At 38.1% G+C, this 20,452-nt stretch overlaps 1 protein-coding gene and 1 long non-coding RNA gene across 13 annotated transcripts in view; one reads left to right on the forward strand and one right to left on the reverse strand.

The window, feature by feature from the left end:
* Positions 1-4,299, reverse strand: part of LOC306985206 — a 39,897-nt gene extending 35,598 nt beyond the window's left edge. For 3 of the 8 annotated variants that reach the window (XR_013794764.1, XR_013794765.1, XR_013794766.1), the window contains exon 1: positions 3,268-4,299. This is a non-coding gene — a long non-coding RNA (uncharacterized lncRNA). Of the gene's footprint in view, positions 1-402; positions 666-3,267 lie in introns of those variants that run through there. The other 5 variants (XR_013794769.1, XR_013794770.1, XR_013794771.1 and 2 more) reach the window with 3 other exon arrangements.
* A 2,199-nt stretch (positions 4,300-6,498) lies between these two features.
* rbm33a (RNA binding motif protein 33a) overlaps positions 6,499-20,452 on the forward strand; it is a 74,526-nt gene continuing 60,572 nt past the window's right edge. For all 5 annotated transcript variants that reach the window (XM_079604870.1, XM_079604871.1, XM_079604867.1 and 2 more), the window contains exons 1-4: positions 6,499-6,694; positions 8,119-8,200; positions 17,603-17,654; positions 17,909-17,982. In XM_079604870.1, the coding sequence (XP_079460996.1) occupies positions 6,676-6,694; positions 8,119-8,200; positions 17,603-17,654; positions 17,909-17,982 (227 nt within the window). In that variant the 5' untranslated portion in view covers positions 6,499-6,675. The remainder of the gene's footprint in view (positions 6,695-8,118; positions 8,201-17,602; positions 17,655-17,908; positions 17,983-20,452) is intronic.

Raw genomic sequence — 20,452 nt, forward strand, 5'->3', positions numbered from 1 at the left:
AATTGCGGATAAACAGTAGACGACTTTGCGCATAGCTGCATGATCTTTACCGTGCTGTATAGACTCCTGACACGCTGATATTCACACTGTTTTGGCATCTCGAGTTCATGGGGTTAATGAGAAACCGTGCTCACGTGAGCACAGGTGCGTCATCTGTCTGAAGAGATGATCGCGATAAACTCTTTCTTCATCCCGCCGAACGACATGCGGTAACATGTAATCACATTAAAATGACCACCCTGCATCCGATCAGCGGTTTACATGCGTCGTCCTGTTTGCTATGATTAAGCAACATCGCACACAGTTAAGTACTAGCTAATATATTCGTGAACAACACAATCACCATAACAACGGCAGACTGTATTAGACAAAAAGATTTGCGCCCCACCACGATCATCTTACCTGTGAATTAATGAACTGTCTGTCTGGTGAAAAACATGGAATAAAACTTTGAAATGCGCTACAATAGAAGCTAGTTGTCAAGCTACGAAATGACTACAGTGTTGGATGATTGTAAAATTCCGCTCTGTCTCCCTTTGTTTTCTAATGACTATGAGCGAGACTCTGGATAAACTCCATCACCATTTTTATCAGTTTCAGACAGACTCCAGACACTCTCTGGCCACTTACGTGTCGTGCACTGTCTGCGCAGCGCGTTCACGAGCGTCGGCGCGCCACAGACTGACAAGCACCAGACCAATGGCGTCCCGAATTTGAGCACGATATCCAATAACAACAGCCCAAAAAATGATAACCTCTGAATGACTCCCCGGATGGATGCAGAGAGAAAATAATCTTTAGGAAACGCAGTCAAAGAAATAAGATTGGAGGTGGGGATGAATCGGGTTTATCATGCAGACATCGCTAATATGGATGTAAACTCTTGAATCGGATGTGAAAAGCAAACGGCATAATATAATTTGTTAGCTATTCTGCACGCGACCGTAGCCTATGGCTTTAAATAATTTCCTGCATTACATCACAAAAGGATAACATAGACCAATATTAAAAAGAGAGTTGAGTAAAGGGTCAAATGTAACTTTCTTTATATTTCTGTTTTTTATACTATAAAAGAGTGAGTGAGTCTCAGTGAGACTCGTCACTCAAATTTGTTCAAATCTGCTCCATTTATATATTTTTTATTCTTACCAACCTCCAACTACAGGCTTCATTTGAATAATTAATTTGACATGAATAGCCTGCCTTAAAAAAAAACATGTACAAACATTATTGGTAAATATGTCTAATATACTCATGTCAGAGTAATTGATAACAAAAATATGATTCTGCCACAAGGTTCTTTAGGATTTTTTTTTTAATCATTATGAAAAATTAATTCCCACTTTATTGGAACAATTTAGTTTATTAAATGCATTGCCAATAAATAGTGACTTGCACAACATATTTTCTCACATATCTTGCAGTAATCCTTTCTTAAGTGTATGCACAATTTCAAAGAGGTTTTTATTTTCTGTTAAATGAAATGTAGTGATTTTAAATTAACGTCATGAAAATTATACAGGTAAAGTGGGCCATTTAAGCTTGAATGCACTGTGCTCAATGGGTTCACCTCGTTCACTTTAAGAGCAAACAATGCATCTTTAATTAAAGGGACACTGGTTATTAAAATCTGGTAAGATTTGCATTTCTTATAAGGTTGCTCACTGAATGCAAACAAATATTATTGTGACAGTTCTTTTTTTGTCTGTTACAGTTACAAGGAATAAAGTGCGAAGAATAGTTTTCTTGTAAGGTGTTTAAATATTGCCAGCCAACTTTGGCCGAATAAGTTAAATAAAGTGGGCCAGTATGGATTCTGCATGGACGATCTTTAACCTTCAATACTCAAATTCAGTAAATAAATTGACATTCACTGCTTATTTTATAGTGATTCTACTTTTTTAGAAATCAGAAATGAGTGTGCAGTCAGGAAATTCAAGTCAAAGATGGAAGAAAGGAAAAAGAGAGCAGAAAGGAAGACGAGGCATGAAATTCAATCTGTGGAGTGAAGAAAGGAGAGGAGCAAAATGGCACCGTTTACACCTGGTCTTAAGATATGTTTTGGTTGATCGAATCAAAAGTGGACTACACTAAGTACATGTGTAAACGGGGTCTAAAATGTTTTGAGCTTGTCCACTTTTGACCGGATTGCTTTCGTATTGTAGACGCTCATGTGGTCGAATGTGTTCGAACAGCCACAAAAGAAAGCCTAGTCCACCTACTGACCTATTGTGTGGACATTGTGGGAAGCGCGCTAGCCAGACGGGATTTAAACTTTGCCAGTTGAAGTTTGGTTTGAAGACGAAAAGCATACAAGCACAATGTTCTCTCACCATGATTTCTAGCACACACTCACAGCGTTCAGCGTGGTCATGCAGCGAGTTGGCTTTTTGGATTTGTTAAATATGCTGTTGAATATGTTTGTTTGATAATACGTGTTAATAAATTATGTGTTTTTAATTGGCAGCCTATAGCTACTTGCAAATAACACATTATGGCCCAGTTTCACAGACAGGGCATAGAATAAGCCAGGAGTAGGCTTTAGTTATCTTAGGACATTTAAGTTGCTTTAATAAATGTGCCTTAGAAAAAAAAACATTGCTGGTGTGCATCTTGAGACAAAAACATTACTGGTGTGCATCTTCAGACAAAACAACGTCATTGACATATAAAAGGAGTCCTATTATGCTTTTCCACTTGTTCAACTTTAGTTAGTGTGTAATGCTGCTGTTTGAGCATAAAACTAGATCTGCAAGATTACAAAGCTCAAAGTCCACTCCAAAGGGAGATCTTTTTGTTTAACAGAATCCATTTTCCAAGAACTACAACGAACGGCTCGTTTGGACTACAGCACATTTTTTGGGATCTTATGAAGTCACAGTGTTACTCATTCAAATAATCTCCGCCCATGGAATACGTAAAAAGGGGACGAGGCCTGGTTGAGCTGCATTAGAGGAGACAGTGTTGTCGCTATAACAAAGATACACTGTTTTTTTACACAACATTTAAAAAGACTAATTTGTTTGACCTTCCTAAGGCTGATGAACTTGGAGTTATTAAAATTATTTAAAAAACTGTTCCTGAACATTATAACACCCACGTTTATCTGTGCGTAGCACATTTTATGGAGAACAGCTTGTTTTCTGTAGCTTTTGTAAGCTCCTTGCCATAGTAACCATAGTTTTTCCAGCTAACCAACTAACCAAACTAACCATAGTTTTCCAACAAATATCACGATTAAATGATGATAAATAAATAAAAACATACCACTCTGGAACGTCCTGTGAAATCCTTGCTTGCAAACTCTGCATGAAATCCGCTCTGCACGATCCTCTTGTTCGTTAACATTGTCAGGGTCTGAAGCGGGCTCGAATTGGTTTGAAACTGACACCATCCTCAATATTTACACTATAGCAGGAGGGTATTCCAGAAAGCAGGGGTGTATTCCAGAAACCTGGGTATGTTTAATAAGCGGATAACCTCAACTTCTGGTTCCAAAAACGGAGTACTTTCAGGGTATGTAAGTAGCCTACTCCCCGAAGGTTTTGCAACCTTCTGTTCCAAGGTTTGTTTTTTCAGAGGTGTGCAGCGCATGCGTGACCTATTGCACACAATTTAATATCGATAAAGCGCTACTAAAACAATAAGGTAATGTTAATTTTATCATAATATATAACTATATAATTCTCATCTTACACATCGTTATTCTGCATTCAGAGGTTTTTTTTATTTTTGCAACTGGACGTTTTATATGCTATAATGTATTTATATAATAAAAGACGATACGATATTATATCAATATCTTACCTTTCAAGCAATGTTGAAGCAAAATTACTAAACAAAAAATTAACTTATATAGCCATATTATTGCAAGCACATACTGTATTTAGAATAATCAGCCTTTCTACATGCTAATTAGCATCAAACAAACGATATCGGCTGGTTCTTATTCACAGCGATTAACGTTACATATTATTATACGAAAAGGTTGAAAAATGATTGCACAACCACCAAAATAGGAGGCGATATGCACAAGTAAATCAGCATTTAACAAAAGAAGAATAAAGAAGTTAGTATGGCGGGCTTTTTCTTAGCGTCCGTTTCCACGGTGACTCCTCGATTCGACGCCATGTTAAGGATGCCTGGTGTGTTTGTTAACCATGAACATAAGTTACCATAGACAGGAACATACTCTGAGTTGGATGAACTTACTTACGGACGCGACTTTGGAACCAACATACCTCGAGGAAGGAAGGTTTGGTTTAATCAACCGAGAATTGACGGTAAGATAACCTTGCTTTCTGGAATAATACCCATAGATAATACCCCCCAGCAGACTCGCAGTGATGGAGGGGCGGAGCATTTGCTGAACACGCGCTAAGCGCTGCCAATCACAACACACTGGGCCGGCTAACCAATCACAGCGCATTTCCAATTTCGGAAGGAGGGGCTTCATCAAAATGATCGGAAGGGTTGTTGGACTTGAACCCCTTATATACTGTCTATGCTTGAACCCTGTCTTGAACCAGCGCTGCACAGACCGGTCGGTTTATGACGGTTTATGACGGTCGATAAGTAATTAAGAACCAATCGCTCTCGCGGTACTTTGATGTCATAAAATATGTGAAAAATAATGTGTTTTTTGAACAATCAAGCATGAAAACATATTCTATTTCTTTCTAGGCTATACCCCGAAAACAAAATCAAGACTTTAAAAGGGCATAATAGGATATAATAGTGCAAGACAAGTTGATTTCATTTAAAAAAGCTGCTCAAACATGCATTTTAGTCTCAGTCTAGATACGCCTGTATTCAATTTGAAATATAATAGCTGGACATTAAAGTAAAAAAAAAAAAAGTAATAAAGAATAGAAAAAAAACATCTCTATAAATTGTACTTTAAAGGGGTGGTTGAATATGATTTCACTTTTCTAACTTTAGTTAGTGTGAAATGTTGCTGTTTGAGCATAAACAACATCTGCAAAGTTACAACGCTCAAAGTTCAAAGCAAAGGAAGATATTTGCTTTTAAAGAAAAGGACTACAACAAATGGCTGGTAGGGACTACACGACATTCCTCCCGGGTTAGTGACATCACCAACCCTAAAATGTACATAAACCCGCCCCTGGGAACACGCAGTCCATGTTGAGAAGAGGAAAAGTTGTTGTATAAGAGTACATTTGTGATTCAGCTCAAACTTTAGCATCCGTCTTTTCACATACAATAGAAAGTCACTCTGTGTGCATCTCACAACAGTTCCTATACAAGCGATGTATATATTATCATGACAGAAAATCCTAATTGAAGATATAACTCCACATCAGCAACATAAATTCATCAACTAACCTTTCAGAGACGTCCTGTTGCTTCTACGTGTTGTCACTTCTTCTTGAGTCTCTCTATCTTTGTCTGACTCCGTTTTAACATTAAAGTCTGCGTGAACCGGAAGTTGCAAACGACTTTTCTCAAGTGTTGTGACGCATTTCCAATTAAAAAGGAATATTGAACAGAGGGCAGGGTTTTACTTCAGCGCTGCTCCTCTCCATCTCTCGCCCATAGCAGAGTAACGGTTACTGAGGGGAGTGGTTAAGCGTTTAAGCAACCCAAGCCGTCAAACCTATGTCATCAGAAAAAGAACCATTCCAGACCCGGAAGTAACTTTTCAAACTTTGATTAAAGATAACTTCGGCAAACAATTTTTTTCCGTGTATTAACTTGCACAGATTAATTGTTCACCACAAGACTAGTAATATCCGCTAACAAAGTAAATAGGGTAAATTTTGATTTCATGCCGACTTTAAAGGTAGAACAGTTTCTGTCATTTTAGTGTGTCTGCCTGAGGTAATCGGAGCTGCTAACACACACGAGCACTTGAAACCCCTCCCTCTGCAGCAGCTCATTTGCATTTAAAGGGCCAGGCACAAATAGGTGCGTTTTTGCAAACCCTCAAAAAGTGACAACTTTAACATGCTATATAAACATATATGTGGGGTATTTTGTGCTGAAACTTCACACACACACACACACACACACACACACACACACACACACACACACACACACACACACACTCTGGGGACATCAGATATTTATTTTACATCTTGTGAAAAGGGCATTTTACCACCCCTTTAACAAAAAGTGTCCCACTTTTCCTGCATTCACTCAGTATGAAGAAATGGCTATCTGCATCTGCCTACTTTAGATCTTACTTGACATGATCATCTGTCACCTCAGGGTTAACTGTATCTAAAATGGAGGCTTAAATCTTCACTCTGACCCTCTAAACACCCATCATCAATCAATAAGCCAAGTAGGCTATTGAGGCAGAATGCATTTATGATTAAAGAAGGTAATGTAAATAGCAAATACCATTTAATTGGTTTATGTCGCGCAATATTAAAATATGTTTAACCTTCACTTTCATTGGAAAGCTAAAACAAAAATACGTCAGGCTAGTCTGAACGTTGGCACTTCCCCTCCTTGCAGTTTCATACCCATGATGCAGCGCGGCTCAGTCCGGTCGCCATGATTCTTGTGCAGATGTTTTCAGAGCTCAGACTGAGGAGATTTCACGCTAAGCTATCGGCCTGAAGCGCTGCACTTAAACCAGTTTCAATGCACTCATCGACGTTATAGAGATACCAGAGTCTCCAAGATACCATACAGTCTTGGGTTATGGCGACCAATGTCGGGGGTATGATATATACGTCATATTAATTTACACTTAGTTTAGCTCCCAGCTAGCGGTAACGAGTTAGCTGCTTTTGTTCCATAATTTGATGAGCTTCTAAGATCTGCTGTTGGTTTACAGATTGAGCTCAGTTTACTTTTATGCCACGACTATCTGTTAGGCTGTTTTTATTACTTTATTGTGTCATATTGATGGTCGTGAGTCATGAGCAGACGTGCATTTACACATATCTATTCATTTGAGGTTGCTAACTAGCTAGCTGAAGGGTTACAATGAATGCGTTCCCTGTGTGTATTTATGCAAAAATGCAAGGGATAACTAATGATTTTTATTGTTTATGGTGGTTGAATAATTGTTCGTGTAAAGTACAATTAGGTTGGGTCTAAATTAGTTATGTACTAAGCATTTCTAGTGCTGTCTCGACAGACAGCGAGACTGTTGTTTTTACCGTGCCGTAAATGATGTATTTTTAGAAAATCAAGTATTTAATCACAACTGGACTGTTTTGTCACTCGTATGTGTTTATATTTTAAATATTGGCGTGGTTGTATATCAAGTGTGTTTTGTAGTAATGTATTATAGAAAGAGGTTCATGTTGTTTTTCTATCAGTTAGTGAGTAACGTTAGTGATCCCCTCAACTTGTCAATCATACAATACCACTGCCATCTGCACAGATGCAAATACGATTTTAATGCTATTTTCTTGTTCAATGATTGATTTGGGTTATAAACATAGGAAAATGTGCTGCTTTAAAAGTCACCATGAAATCAACATTTATTAATCTTATTGATTTTTGTATTGCATTACCTACTTATTATAATTGATATATCTGTGCACATCTTTTATTTCTTTTTAAATTAATGTGCACTTTTATCAAAATAACTTCCCTTATGTGTATACTGGTGTGAGGGCGGGACAACCTGTCACTCACATGAGATCACAGCAATAGCAAACCACTACGATCTAATCAATTCCTGATGGACAGTCAAGTCCCGCCTTACATTTTTTCTTGAATGAGAAGCTCTGATATATGTCACAATAGGAAATAGAAATGCAACTTCCATTTCATACAGTGAACAAATATTCTGTAAATTAGAAAGTAAATATCCTAATAACTGTAATCTTGCAGTGGCTTCTTCTAAATAACATCTGTACTGGTTACGGTTTGAATTTATTTTTTTATTTTTTTCTGGAATAGAAAAAAAAATTCAATGAATTGTCCTTTTAAGATTAATCATTCTTCAAAGACTAGTATATTTCCTTCAACGAACAAACCTAAGATCTCAAGCACAATACTTTGAGATGTTATTATTATTTGCAAGGTCTGAGCATGTACTATTATTATTTACATTACACATGAAATTTTGTGTTATATATATGATAATAATAAAAGATGAATGTGCTTGGTTCTCTTGTCTGTATGTAGATGATGACTTTGATGAATACGATAAGCCTGGTGCTGAAAGGTCAAGAAGACGGAGAGGTGAAGATGATGACGACTTGGAGAGGTAAGTCTCATGTTTCATTTCTCTATTATGCAGAAAGAAAAAGATGAGTAAAAAGAGAATCCGTTTCCTGGACACACTTAAAGCACATACAGGGGGTTTTAATGGGTTAAAGCACATACAGGGGTTGAACAATGAAACCGAAATACTGGCCAATATAGTGTTGGAGGTTTCATGCCTATATATGCGCGGCGTGGTGGGAAACCAGGTACAATATTCTGATTGTTTTCTTGTTTTTTTTAAAGCCCATAAATTTACATTGCAAAGCATCTTTAAATTTTTTGGTAGGTTATTGCACAAACTAACACTCTACACTAAAAAAAAAAAAAAAAAATTAGAAGTTCCAAACTAATGTGCTTTCTTCACTGTAGCTCCTCACGCACACACATTCAGACAGTCACTCACACAGGCCGCGCTGCACGCATTCAGCAACACAGAAACTTTGCAATTTTTATCATTAAAATAGCTTCACCACTGAAGAGCTAAATTATCTTTCTCAGCAAGGAGATAGTAACATCACTGTTTTTGAAGCAATTAATTAGGTAATTCATACATTCACAATCACTCTCTATCGGACATGTAAATGAACACAGACATGATGTATTTTAGGGCTGCACGATTTATATCGTTTTAGTATCGATTTCACGATGTGCGCATCTACGATAGTCACATCGCAGGATGTACGATGTAAAGAATGGGGATCATAGTTGATCAGTGATCCATACAGTCCAACTTCACACCGGTTCAGAACGCCTGTGACAGGGTGGGAAATTAGCACCCGCCACCCGCCGAGGGCGGGTACTTTTTCAAAGTGGCGGGTCACTTTGCCGTGTATACCAGCCACAGTGGCGGGTGGATTATAATAATGCTGCGTTCACACCAAAAGCGAATACAGTTCGCAAAAATTCGCATCCACCGAGGGACCAGGACAGGACCACCAGACGCGCATAAACGCGTCTTTACATTGACTTAACATTGAATGTATTAAGTAGTAACCAATACATGCTGCGAGTGATTTCATTGTACGGATTGGACAGCCTTTGTCAAAGAATGCGGTTGCTAAGTAACAATAATACACTTTTGTCGAGTAACTCTTTTGATTGGTTTTCAGCGCTGTGTCACGGCGCTGAAGAGACCGTTATACTGTATAACTTATACACATAGCTAAGCTGAGAATAAAAATAAAATAAAAAGTGTATATATATATAGCTGAGCTGAGCTGAGCTGGTGCAGAAGAAAGGGAAATTATTTTTAACCATGCGCGCACGCTCTCTACACTGCTGAAGCGCGGATTATCTGAAAACACAGACAAGCTGGAGTTCAGCGATCTTTATTTGAGATTTTCTACTTAAATTAAAGTGTCATTCAGTCGGTCTGTGTTCTGTCGCGAGCCGCTTGCGCTGTTTGTGCGACTAAATCTGCGATCAAAATGCAGGCTGATATCCAGCAGTGTTTTTAATGTTGATCATATATGAGCAAGAATGCAATGTTTCCCGAATATCCACACGATTTCAAATGTGACATTGATTTTATACAACAGTAAAAAAAAAAAGGGTAACATTTAAGTGATGTACTGCATTTAAAACAGTAGTCAGGCTTATTGCTCTAATTTGCAACGAAATCTGTGGCTTTGAACGAATCTTGAGATTCAATGAATGAATGACTCGATGACCGCCACCTACTGGCTTATTTTAATATAATATTTTTATTAATATTAAAAACGTTTTTTAACATTGCATATTTATTGAACATTGTTTTATTTAAAGCATTATTTATTTTTAAAAGGTATTATAAAGGTTAAAAATTAAATGAAAAAATTTATTAAAGGGGGCGAATATTGTCCCTTAATGGAAAAGGTGTGACTGCAGTCTAAGTGGAAGAGAGGAACTTAGGAAAAGGGATATGTAGAATTGCACAAGTGCTACTGCTAAAGAGTGCAATGTAAATAATTTCTCATAAGCTTAATTGAATGGCCTAGAGAGAATAATTATGACATTTTCTGTCTAAAGACTACATATAAAATAGCTACCTAAAGTAACTGCAGTTTACTAAAAGTAATGACTAAAAGTTTGCATTCATAAGCATTTTCGTCTGAAGATGAAGACTAAGACTGAATCAAAAATGGTTGCCAAAATGAACACTGGCCTACACACACCAAGCGCACTACAACGCTGTTGCGTATGTATTAAATATGACTGATCATTTAAATAAAATGTTTTATTTAATTCAAGTAGCCTACATAGTAGCCTACATAATTATTTTCCAGGGTTTAAAATGTATACAGATTTGACATTTTCCCCTCATACTTATGTTGGAATGGGTACGAAGTTGGCATTGAATTTCATTTGAAATGGTATTAAAAAGGTCTTAAAAAGCCTTGAATTTAAGCTGGAGGATCCTGGGGGTACCCTGAAATAAATAAAAAACGTATTGAAGCAATTTCTTTCTTGCAATTTGAATTCCGGAAAAAGTGGCTGGTAAAAAATATAAGTGGCTGGTAAAATTGGGCATCCACCAGCCACTGTGGCTGGTGGACAAAAAAGTTAATTTCCCACCCTGCCCTGTGATTCGCAGATTAATTGCAAAAAAACATTATAGAGTGATGGTGCGGATCCACTTGTGCGTCACGACTGTTGCGTGGTGTCGCGACGCCTCCCCACATTTGTACTTTGATGGGCGTTCCTCAAGTTTACCGCTATGGGCGTGGTTTTGAGTCAGCGGCGAATGTTGAACAAAGGACCCGTGAGAGACCCAGCCCCCCCCCCCCCCCCCCCCACCCACCATCTCCATGTGCTCTACTTCTATTGGATAGTCGCGACGTGTTCAACGGATTAATTTGCATAAAGATGGGCATCGGCCAGCTTTTTTGACGCGCAGCAGTTTTTCAAATGCAGCACCGCCTTCCCGGAATGCTTTGCGAGTGCGTCAAAGTCGCATGACGTCACCCATAGGAATAAAGTGGAGTGCGGCGCGACAAAAGTATCGCACAGTCAAGTGAATCTGTACCGTGAAAATGTATCATTAAAGTTTTAAAGTCCTGTCAATTTAAACATCAAACGCAAGACTGGAACTCGCACTCTGTTTTCTGTAAGCGCACGTTGAGCAGCACAGACAGCACGTGAACACCGGATTCAGTTCGCTTTCTCTTCTTTTTGAGCTTGAATGGACACGTGCACCCAACATGTAGCCAATCTTTGCGAGTATCCTCATAAATACAGTTTGTTATGCGTTTAAGAGGATTGAGAAAGGAAACCGATGCGTATCATTATATTGGATCCGTGCATTCGTCTTAAAGGGACAGCAGTCTAATATACCCGCTGCTTTTTGCATCACCAATCTTAATCAAACAACAAAAGACAGAGAAAATCACTTTCTTTAACAAAGATAAATTGTATGAATTAATTATATTTCATATATACAGTGAAGACTGTTATTTTACATTTATGTACCTCCTGAATACTGTTAGATGTATCTGATAAAAACAAAGTAGGGCTGAGCGATAAATAGATTTTATCGATTAACTCGAATGTGTAGTTTACGTCGACTTGTTTGAATGAAAATCGGTTTTCTTTTTAACATCCACAGACGCTCCCCTCTGGGCTCCCGTAGTTCCGAGCGGGCTCAGTGGTTGGCATAGAGCAGGGGTCTCAAACTCAAATTGGCTGGGGGCCACTGCTGTGAACGAAAGTTCATAGGAGGGCCATTTTAACATTCAAGCACAACAAGAAAGTACAATATTTTTCTGCAAATTTACTTCACTTGCTGAAATGTTAGCTCTCATTTACTTCAGATTATGTAACATATTTGTGTCATACTTAACAAAAAAATTTAAACATCAATATATTAAACATATATTTAACAATATATAATATAATTTTAACAGTTAGTGCCACCTTTTTTCCCTTACTTTACTTTAACTTAAATAACTTGTCAAAACATTGCACTGAACTAACAACATTGCAGTGAACTCATGCAATCCCTGAATACATTTGCACACTATTCTATTTCTTGCCAGACACCTGGCAGCGCTTCTGCTCACACAACTGAGCCACATTTGCCCTGATGGAGGTCACAGTTGAAACCCTGAGTACAGCTTCAAGATGGGCATCACTAAGCCTGGACCTGTACTTGCATTTATTGAAGTTCATAGTTGAGAACAATTTCTCATACAGATATGTGCTTCCAAAAAGGCACATTACCCGACTGAACACTTTGGACAGCTCTGGGTAGCATGGAGGTAACTCTCTCAAAAACTGTCCAGTCTTGTCTGCTTTTCCCTGTGCCTCTCTGAATTTAGTTTTTAGCTCACTGTTGCACTGCAAGTCAATGAGCTCCATTTGCAACACACTTGGGACAGTCTCCACGTCAGCTGAGAAGGGATCTGCGAACAGCTGGAAAGTGTCACGGTGTGACTTGAAGTCAGCAAAACGCTGATCAAATTCCTCCAGCAGGTTGTCAATAGCAGAAGCATATTCATCACCACTGAATACTGTGCCCTCCTCCACAAGAGATCTGCATGTAGTGAAATGACTGAGGTTTTTTGCAGAAAGCTAAGTTTTCCACAATCTCAGCTTTGTGGAGTAAGCTTTCACACTTTCATATGCTGCTGTGATGAGCTGACCAGGACCCTTTAGCTTCAAGTTAAGGATGTTCAGTTCCTGTGTTATGTCCACTAAGAATGCAAGGTCCATGACCCATTTAGGATCATCAAATTCAGGAACATCCATTCTGCCATCTTCCATGAATCTCTTCACCTCTGCTCTTAAGTCAAAAAATCTCTTCAGGACATTCCCCCTGCTGAGCCAGCGCACCTCAGTAAAGTAAAGTACATCGCCATATGTTGACTCAATTTCTTCTAAAAAGGCCCGAAACTGGCGGTGCTGTAAACTTCTCGACCTGATGTAATTTACACATTTCAGGACAACAGACATGACATGTTCATATTTCAGGCATTTGCTGCACAGAGCCGGTTGGTGTATAATGCAGTGCAGAACAACTGCTGGATCTGCATTTTCCTCTTCTAACTTCCTTTGTACCAGCGCTACCAGTCCGTTTTTTTTGCCGGTCATAGATGGGGCGCCATCAGTGGTAATGCCCACCAGTCTGTTCCACGGCAAACCAGCGTGCTCAATCGCGTCGCACAGCTGCTGAAATATATCGTTGGCTGTAGTACGGCCATGCATTGGAAACAAACTCAACAACTCCTCCGTCACTTCAAATTGTTCATTAAGGCGAGACACGGCAGGCAAAAACATTGTTTTTTTTTTCACTGGTCAATTTTGAGATTTTGGGATATTTGTCTTCAATAACATGTTTTCTTTCAGACTTGTGGTGAAAAAAAGTCCTAAATACACATGTAGGTCTTTGTTTTACTACACTTTGTCTATTTGCGTCTGTAGATTTCTCCGAAATTCAACAAAAGTTGGCGTTCTAAATCAACGCGCTGCTCCGCGATCTCTCTCTGCTTCCTTTAATCTCACACATCGTTGGAAAGCGCTCTCTCTCCTTTACAATGCTGTCGGATCCAAATATGGTCTTTTTTTTTTAATCAGCAACCAATTGTGAAAGTATAATGGGCATTTAACCCTAAAAGCGAAATCTCATTGGCTGATGTCAATTTCTGACAACGTGATTCGTTAAGATGCATCACGTGACGTGCTCTGACATTTAGATGTGTGTTTTTGACTGTTTTTCTGTTCAGTTAATGGCCATAAATGCTGTGTTTAAGTTTTGATGTGATTTAGGTGGTTTGTATTGTTGTTGCTAATGATTTGATAAGATATTGTGTCAGTAAATAGTTGTTTCCACTAAAAAAGTATGATTTTTTACATTACAAATCTTTAAATACCTTTTTCTCAAAATGAGTTTTTTGTCGTTCTCCAGTAGAAACATCTCAGCCTATGTAGCACCGATGTACACCAAACTTTCCAGTTATTCACTTAGCAGTATTATGAAGATATGTTCAGAGGGATTTATTAATAAATCATTCCTGGCCTGATTTATGTGACATTTTAATCAAAAAAATATGAGACAAATCGATTTTTTTAAGGGTATGGACAGTATATTTAGATTTCCTAGGTAATGAAAGCATATATCCTGAAATCTCTCTGAACATCTTTTTTCATCTTGTGTGTAATCAAAATGAAAAAATAATTTTGCACCTGGCTTTATCATATGTTCAGATCTATCTACCGAAAATATATGCAAAATTGCGCATATTTAATGAGATAATGCCTAATTTGCTTAATTAAACATACAAATTTCAAAAACTTGTAATACATTTTTTTTATGAACTTGTGTAAGTAATCAACTGAGGAAGTTTCATGGTGATATCTATTATTTAAAAATTGTACCCTATTCACCTGTAGTGTCTCGCCCTGATGAAAATGGCTAGCTGCGCAATGTCTGTTTTGTCTGTGCTTTCGTCGAGCGCCAAAGAGTACGCAGTGAAAACTCTAGCTTTGCCGCGCAATTTATTATAAATGTCACTCGACAACTCGCTAATCCGCTCGGCCACAGTGTTTGCAGATAGAGAGAGATTGTTGAACAAGCCCTTCTTTTCTGGACATAGAATCTCAGCGACTTTTAACATACAATCCTTCATAAACTGCCCTTCAGTGAATGGCTTTCCTGCTTTAGCGATCAACTCACTCACCACATAACTTGCTTCAACTGCAGCATCAGCATCCTTTTTGGCTTTGTGGAAAAGGCTTTGCTGGGACGTTAGTTCTCTCTTCAACTTCATGACTGTTTTATCACTGTTCTCCATGTTTAGTTGTGTAATGACACTTGAGATTATACTCCTTTAGGACTGAGACTTTTTCTTTGCATATCAGACAGGTAGCATTTCCATTAAACTCCACAAAAAAATACTGCAATGTCCATCTTTCTTGAAACTGTCTGTGTTCATCATCCACTTTCCTTTTCGGTATGGAAAAAGACATATTTGCAATGTTTTTAGCAGCCAAACAAATAAACTCCGCTCTCTTCCGCTCTCTTATCAAATATGCCGGGTTTGCGCGTTTTTAAAAAAAAATTATTTTTATGCATTCACGTTTTTTTTATTTATATATAGAATCGTGTTCTTGTTTCAACTTAATATGAAGTAGTATTTTTAATTGGCATGAACCAAAAATAAAAAAATAAAAAAAATTGCGGGCCGGATTATGTTATATTTTTTACATCAGTTGCGGGCCGGAGGGAGGGGGGCCCGTAAATGGCCCACGGGCCGGCAGTTTTGAGACCCCTGGCATAGAGATACACAAACAACATGGCAAATGAACAAGACCGCGGCAGCACAAGCTAAAACGTTTAAACTGAATTCACAGGGCTGCCAACTCTCACAAATTCACCGTGAGACTCACTCAATTGTCACTTTTTCGATTTAAATCGTAAATCGGATTTTTGGTGACAAAATCTTTTTTTTTTTTTTTTTTAGCCCATATCGTCCAGCCCTAACATAAAGCACTGCCTATTTAATTTGTATCTTTCTTCTATTGTATTTATCTTATGTTTTTCTTTTTTTTATGTGCAGATACACTCCCCTACAAAATCATCCCACTCAATCTAGAATTATTTATTTTATTTTTTACAAATAGAGCTATTCAAATCAAATGGTGAAATTGTTTTTATATCGCAATATATATTGCAGAAAAATTAAATATCGCAATGTGGGTTTTTTCTAATATTGTGCAGCACTATTATAACACTTTTCTGTGAATAGAATATCGAACTGGAGATCGCTAAACTGCAAGCTTACCGGTGTTTTCAGAAAGCCAGCGTTTTATCCATAGTGGATAGCGCTTGCACATGGTTGCCAGGTTGAGAAAAATAAGTAGCCTAAAACACTTGCATTATGCAATTGTGAAGCTCTGATAAGGGGATTACGTCTCTTGATATCAGGCAACCCAGTTATGTTCCTCTGCGGGTCAGATTAAACCTTGTTCTAGCCTATACATTAACTTGAACTTGAATTTCTTTATTGTGATTGTACACAAGATACAACGAAATTTCAGAGCTTCTGCATAAGGTGCATGGTACATTAAAACATAAATAAAAGAATAATAGTATACATAATACGAAGTAATACATTATATTCTATGAATTAATTTCAACACATTTCCACTCCATTTTAAATACTGTTCTTTTATTCAAATTCAAAGGCATGGTCCACTGCTGTGCACATGCTGTTGAATCGATACAGAAGCAGCTGTATCGATTCTCGTATCGACAAGTAGTATGTGATGATACATAGTCATATCGAACACAGCCCTAAATGGGAGACGTATCAGAGGTTGTTGGTGCACATCTTGCTTACGCATTTGTGATAAGCAAGTCTTTGTGGTGTATGGAGAGCTATGGTTTCCAGGGTAATTTCGGTAAACCATGTAGGACGAACCTAATCCAACAGGAGTAACTGTCAACGCAAAAGGGAAGCTGTCTGAAAGAGATGTCCTGGTACTAACTTCAATTGTATACAAAAAACATAAAACCACAGCTGCCCAACTCAATGCATAATTAAATGTGCACCTCGACTCTCCAGTTTCCACTAAAACTGTCAATATTCATGATCCGGCTGCTATAGCCAATCCTTTAGTCACTGCCAATGCCAAATGTCGGTTTCATTGGGCTTTGCCAGCAGTTCACATCTTGGGCTGTGGACAATGTGAAACGTGTTGTTCTCAGATGAGTCCACCTTCCCTGTCTTCTCCACATCCATGGGAGTTACGGTGTGGAGAAGCCCTAGAGAGGCTTAACACCCAGACTGGTGCTGCCAAGAGTGAAGCACGGGGTGGATCAGTGATGGTTTGGGTCGCAATCTCATTGCATTTCCCTACTGTGCTTGATGGGCGCATCACTGCCAAGGACCACTGAACCATTCTGGAGGACCATGGTTCAAACATTGTACCCTGCCGTGTATCAGCATGATAACGCACCAATGCACAAAGCAAGACTTGTGACAGAATGGTTTGATGAACATGAAAGTGAAGTTGAACATCTCCCATGGCCTGCATAGTCACCAGATCTGAATGTTTCGAGCCACTTTGGGGCGTTTTGGAGGACTGTATTTTCCTCCACCAGCATCACATAGTGACCTGGCCACTGTTCTGCAAGAGGAATGGCTTAAAATCCCTCTGGCCACTGTGAAGGACTTTTATCTGCCATTCCCAAGATGGGTTAAATACTGAATTGGCCACAAAAGGAGGGCCTATACCATACTAATAAATGATTGTGGTCTAAAACCAGGTATATATAGATTTCATTGGTTGTTGTTGGGTGTGGTGTTTGCAAAGCAGATGAAGTTGTTGCTTTAATATCTTGCGTTGCTCTGAAATCAGGCAATTCAAAGAGATTTATTGTGAATTTAGCATTTTTTTTATTTAATACATTTTTATCAATTCACAGTGATTTGGAGGAGGGAGACTTACTTGAAGAAGATTGGCTGTCATCCAAAAAGGTAAAGTGTATTTTTCATCATTTTCTGTTTCTCTCACCTCTACACAATATCATATAATCCTCTGTTATTAACTTGTTGTTGTTTTGGCAGAAAGCATGGCCCTTGTTTTTTTAGTTGCTGACTTAAGCATTTTTTAACTGATAGGTGTACTTGTCCAAGACTCAAAAGGCAGTATATGTAACAAATCGCACCAAAAAGTCAAGTAGATTGAACAAGGGATTTTTCATATTATTTTTTTTTGTGTCCATCCTCAGAACCCCTCAGAGCTGTCAGATGAGGAGCTAAATGATGACCTCTTGCAAAGTGATGAAGAGGACCAAAATACGAGGTATTCCAACAATACAATAAAATCCTAGGCACTGCAAAAATCCATAAATTTTTAAATGACAATGTTTAGCTATTTTTAATTACTTTATTGAGGGCCTTTATATTTTTTTAAATGCAGCTTAGATGGTTTTTACAAGACTCGGAAAAGTCCCTAATACTGCGATAATTTTTTAGGTGTTGTATACAGAATTGGTTTTAACCGATATACTATTTATATTGTTTTTAATGTTTGCAATACAATGGTCATATGGAGAGTGTGCTGTGCATAGCTTAGCTTAGATCATTGATTAGACCGTTAGCATCTCTCTCAAAAAAAATTACCAAAGAGTTTCGATATTATTCCTATTTAAATGGCAGCACAGTTCCTTGATTATTATGCAGGAATGAGAGTATAGTTCCTAGTCATATTGGCCTAGAAAATCGCAACTTTTCATTTAGTACACAATGTAACTACAGAAGAGTCAAGGTTTAAATGGGAAAAATATCGAAACTCTTTGGTAATTTTTTTTTTTTTTTAGAGAGATGCTAACGGTCTAATCAAATTCAATGATCTATGCTAAGCTATGCTAAAAGTGCTACCGCCAGATCCGGAGATCGGCTGAATTGATTCGAAACCGGTAAAACTCAACTGTTTAACTCTAGGGGAGCTGGGAAAAAAAATGGCTTTCTTTAAATGTTTCTTTAAAATGGCTTGATTTAGAAGACTGGAATGACGCGTCAATGTAATCGATTACGTAAATTTGTTGTTTTGTGTGGAATGCGTCGATTCGTTGCACTGTTTATGCTCATCCTAATGATGAGCAACTCTCAAACATGCTGAAAAATCAGCATTTATTGCAAAAATATCGAGCCCGATCTAAAGTGTGGGAATTTAATCGGAGACCAAATTAAATGGTGCTTTGTACGCTCTGTAAAACTGAAATAGATATTTCACAGCGTCTATGATGCAAAACGGATTCTCCTGCATCACAGCTTACCTATACCTTTGCCTGGTCTCTTCTACCTCAATACAACGAGACGACAGCGCAAGTCTTTGGACTATTATTGTGATTCTTTTTTTTACGTAGCGCTATACAGTTGTCAGTCCTATATTTTGTGCTTAACACGGCTGCGTTCATACAGCATTCAGTTTAATACTAACTAGGGATGCAACGATACCATTGTTTCAGAACCGAACCGATCCGATCCGATACCAAACATTCTGAGTATCGACCGATACCGATACCATCCGATACCAGGGCAGTTTTTTTTTTAATCAAGTATAATTTCTATAACTCTGTGTGTTGAACTGATAATCACTCTTTTGTGTGTTAAACACAATCTACTTAATACAGACAACTTCAGTACAAAGAAAAACAACAAATAAAAAAAAATATGATCATAATCTGTGACAAAAATGCTATTATAAACTAGATTAGTGGATAATTCAGTTCACAAGTGCACAATAATTGTCTTAAATCTGAACATGAAAAAACATTTAGTGGGGGAACAGATATGAGACAATAAGTGTAACACTAAATCTGGTAAAACGTTACGCATTGCTCTTTGTATTGTAAAATACATTCATGAAAAACAAGATAACAAAAATCAAAAAGATAAATTATTTTATAGCCTAGGCCTACTATAAAATTGAGACATGTTTTAAATGTATAGCACAGCGGTTTAATGAGGCAGCAACATATGATATATTGGAAAGGCTATTAATAATCGTTCATTGCGTCGCTGTATTATGATATGAAAGGCCCCAATACAGTGCGGCACAAAATGTTTATGCGCATCCCGAGCGCAGAATGATGTGCTTGAAGCAACACGAGTCACAGCGCGCAGTGCGTCGAGTCCGCATTAAAAAGTTCAAATCACAAAGGAAAGACATATTGATGCGTAGTGTATTATACAGTATCTATCTATGCAATAGTTTATTGAGCATTTTCTTTTAACAGTTTTAAATGTCAGTTACTGTGCGCGTGAAGAACAATTATAATGCTCTGACTCCAGTGTTGTGAGAGACACCCGGTAGAAAGTAATATGATTAAGGTACAGCAATAAAGTTCAGCAAGATAAAGTTGTTTAATGCAAAACCATAGACCTTTATCTACAGATCAAGTATAATTATAGTAACATTCAATTCAATTCATTGGGTGCGAGACGCACGGCTTAAACTTGGGGCGTTTTCACACCTGAAAGTCCGCACCAAGGTCCGAACCAAAGATCATGTTTTGATACATTTTATACACTCGGTAAGTTTTGGTTTGGTTTCACACTGCAATTATGCTAGCGCACTAAAGAACTTAGATGACATGCTTGCGTCCTGTCGTCATCATCTATGTGGGCTGCATCTCGACATTGATTGGTTTGTAAACAGACGTGCGTCTGACCAGCCCGATCTCATCCCAAGGCGTCATATACTGACGCTTTTGACAAATCGTCTACATCCAACGCACATGGCACCCTTTAGCGTCAATATGAGACGC

This window comes from Phoxinus phoxinus, assembly GCF_949152265.1.
Source record: "Phoxinus phoxinus genome assembly, chromosome: 2".
Classification (NCBI taxonomy): Eukaryota; Metazoa; Chordata; class Actinopteri; order Cypriniformes; family Leuciscidae; genus Phoxinus; species Phoxinus phoxinus.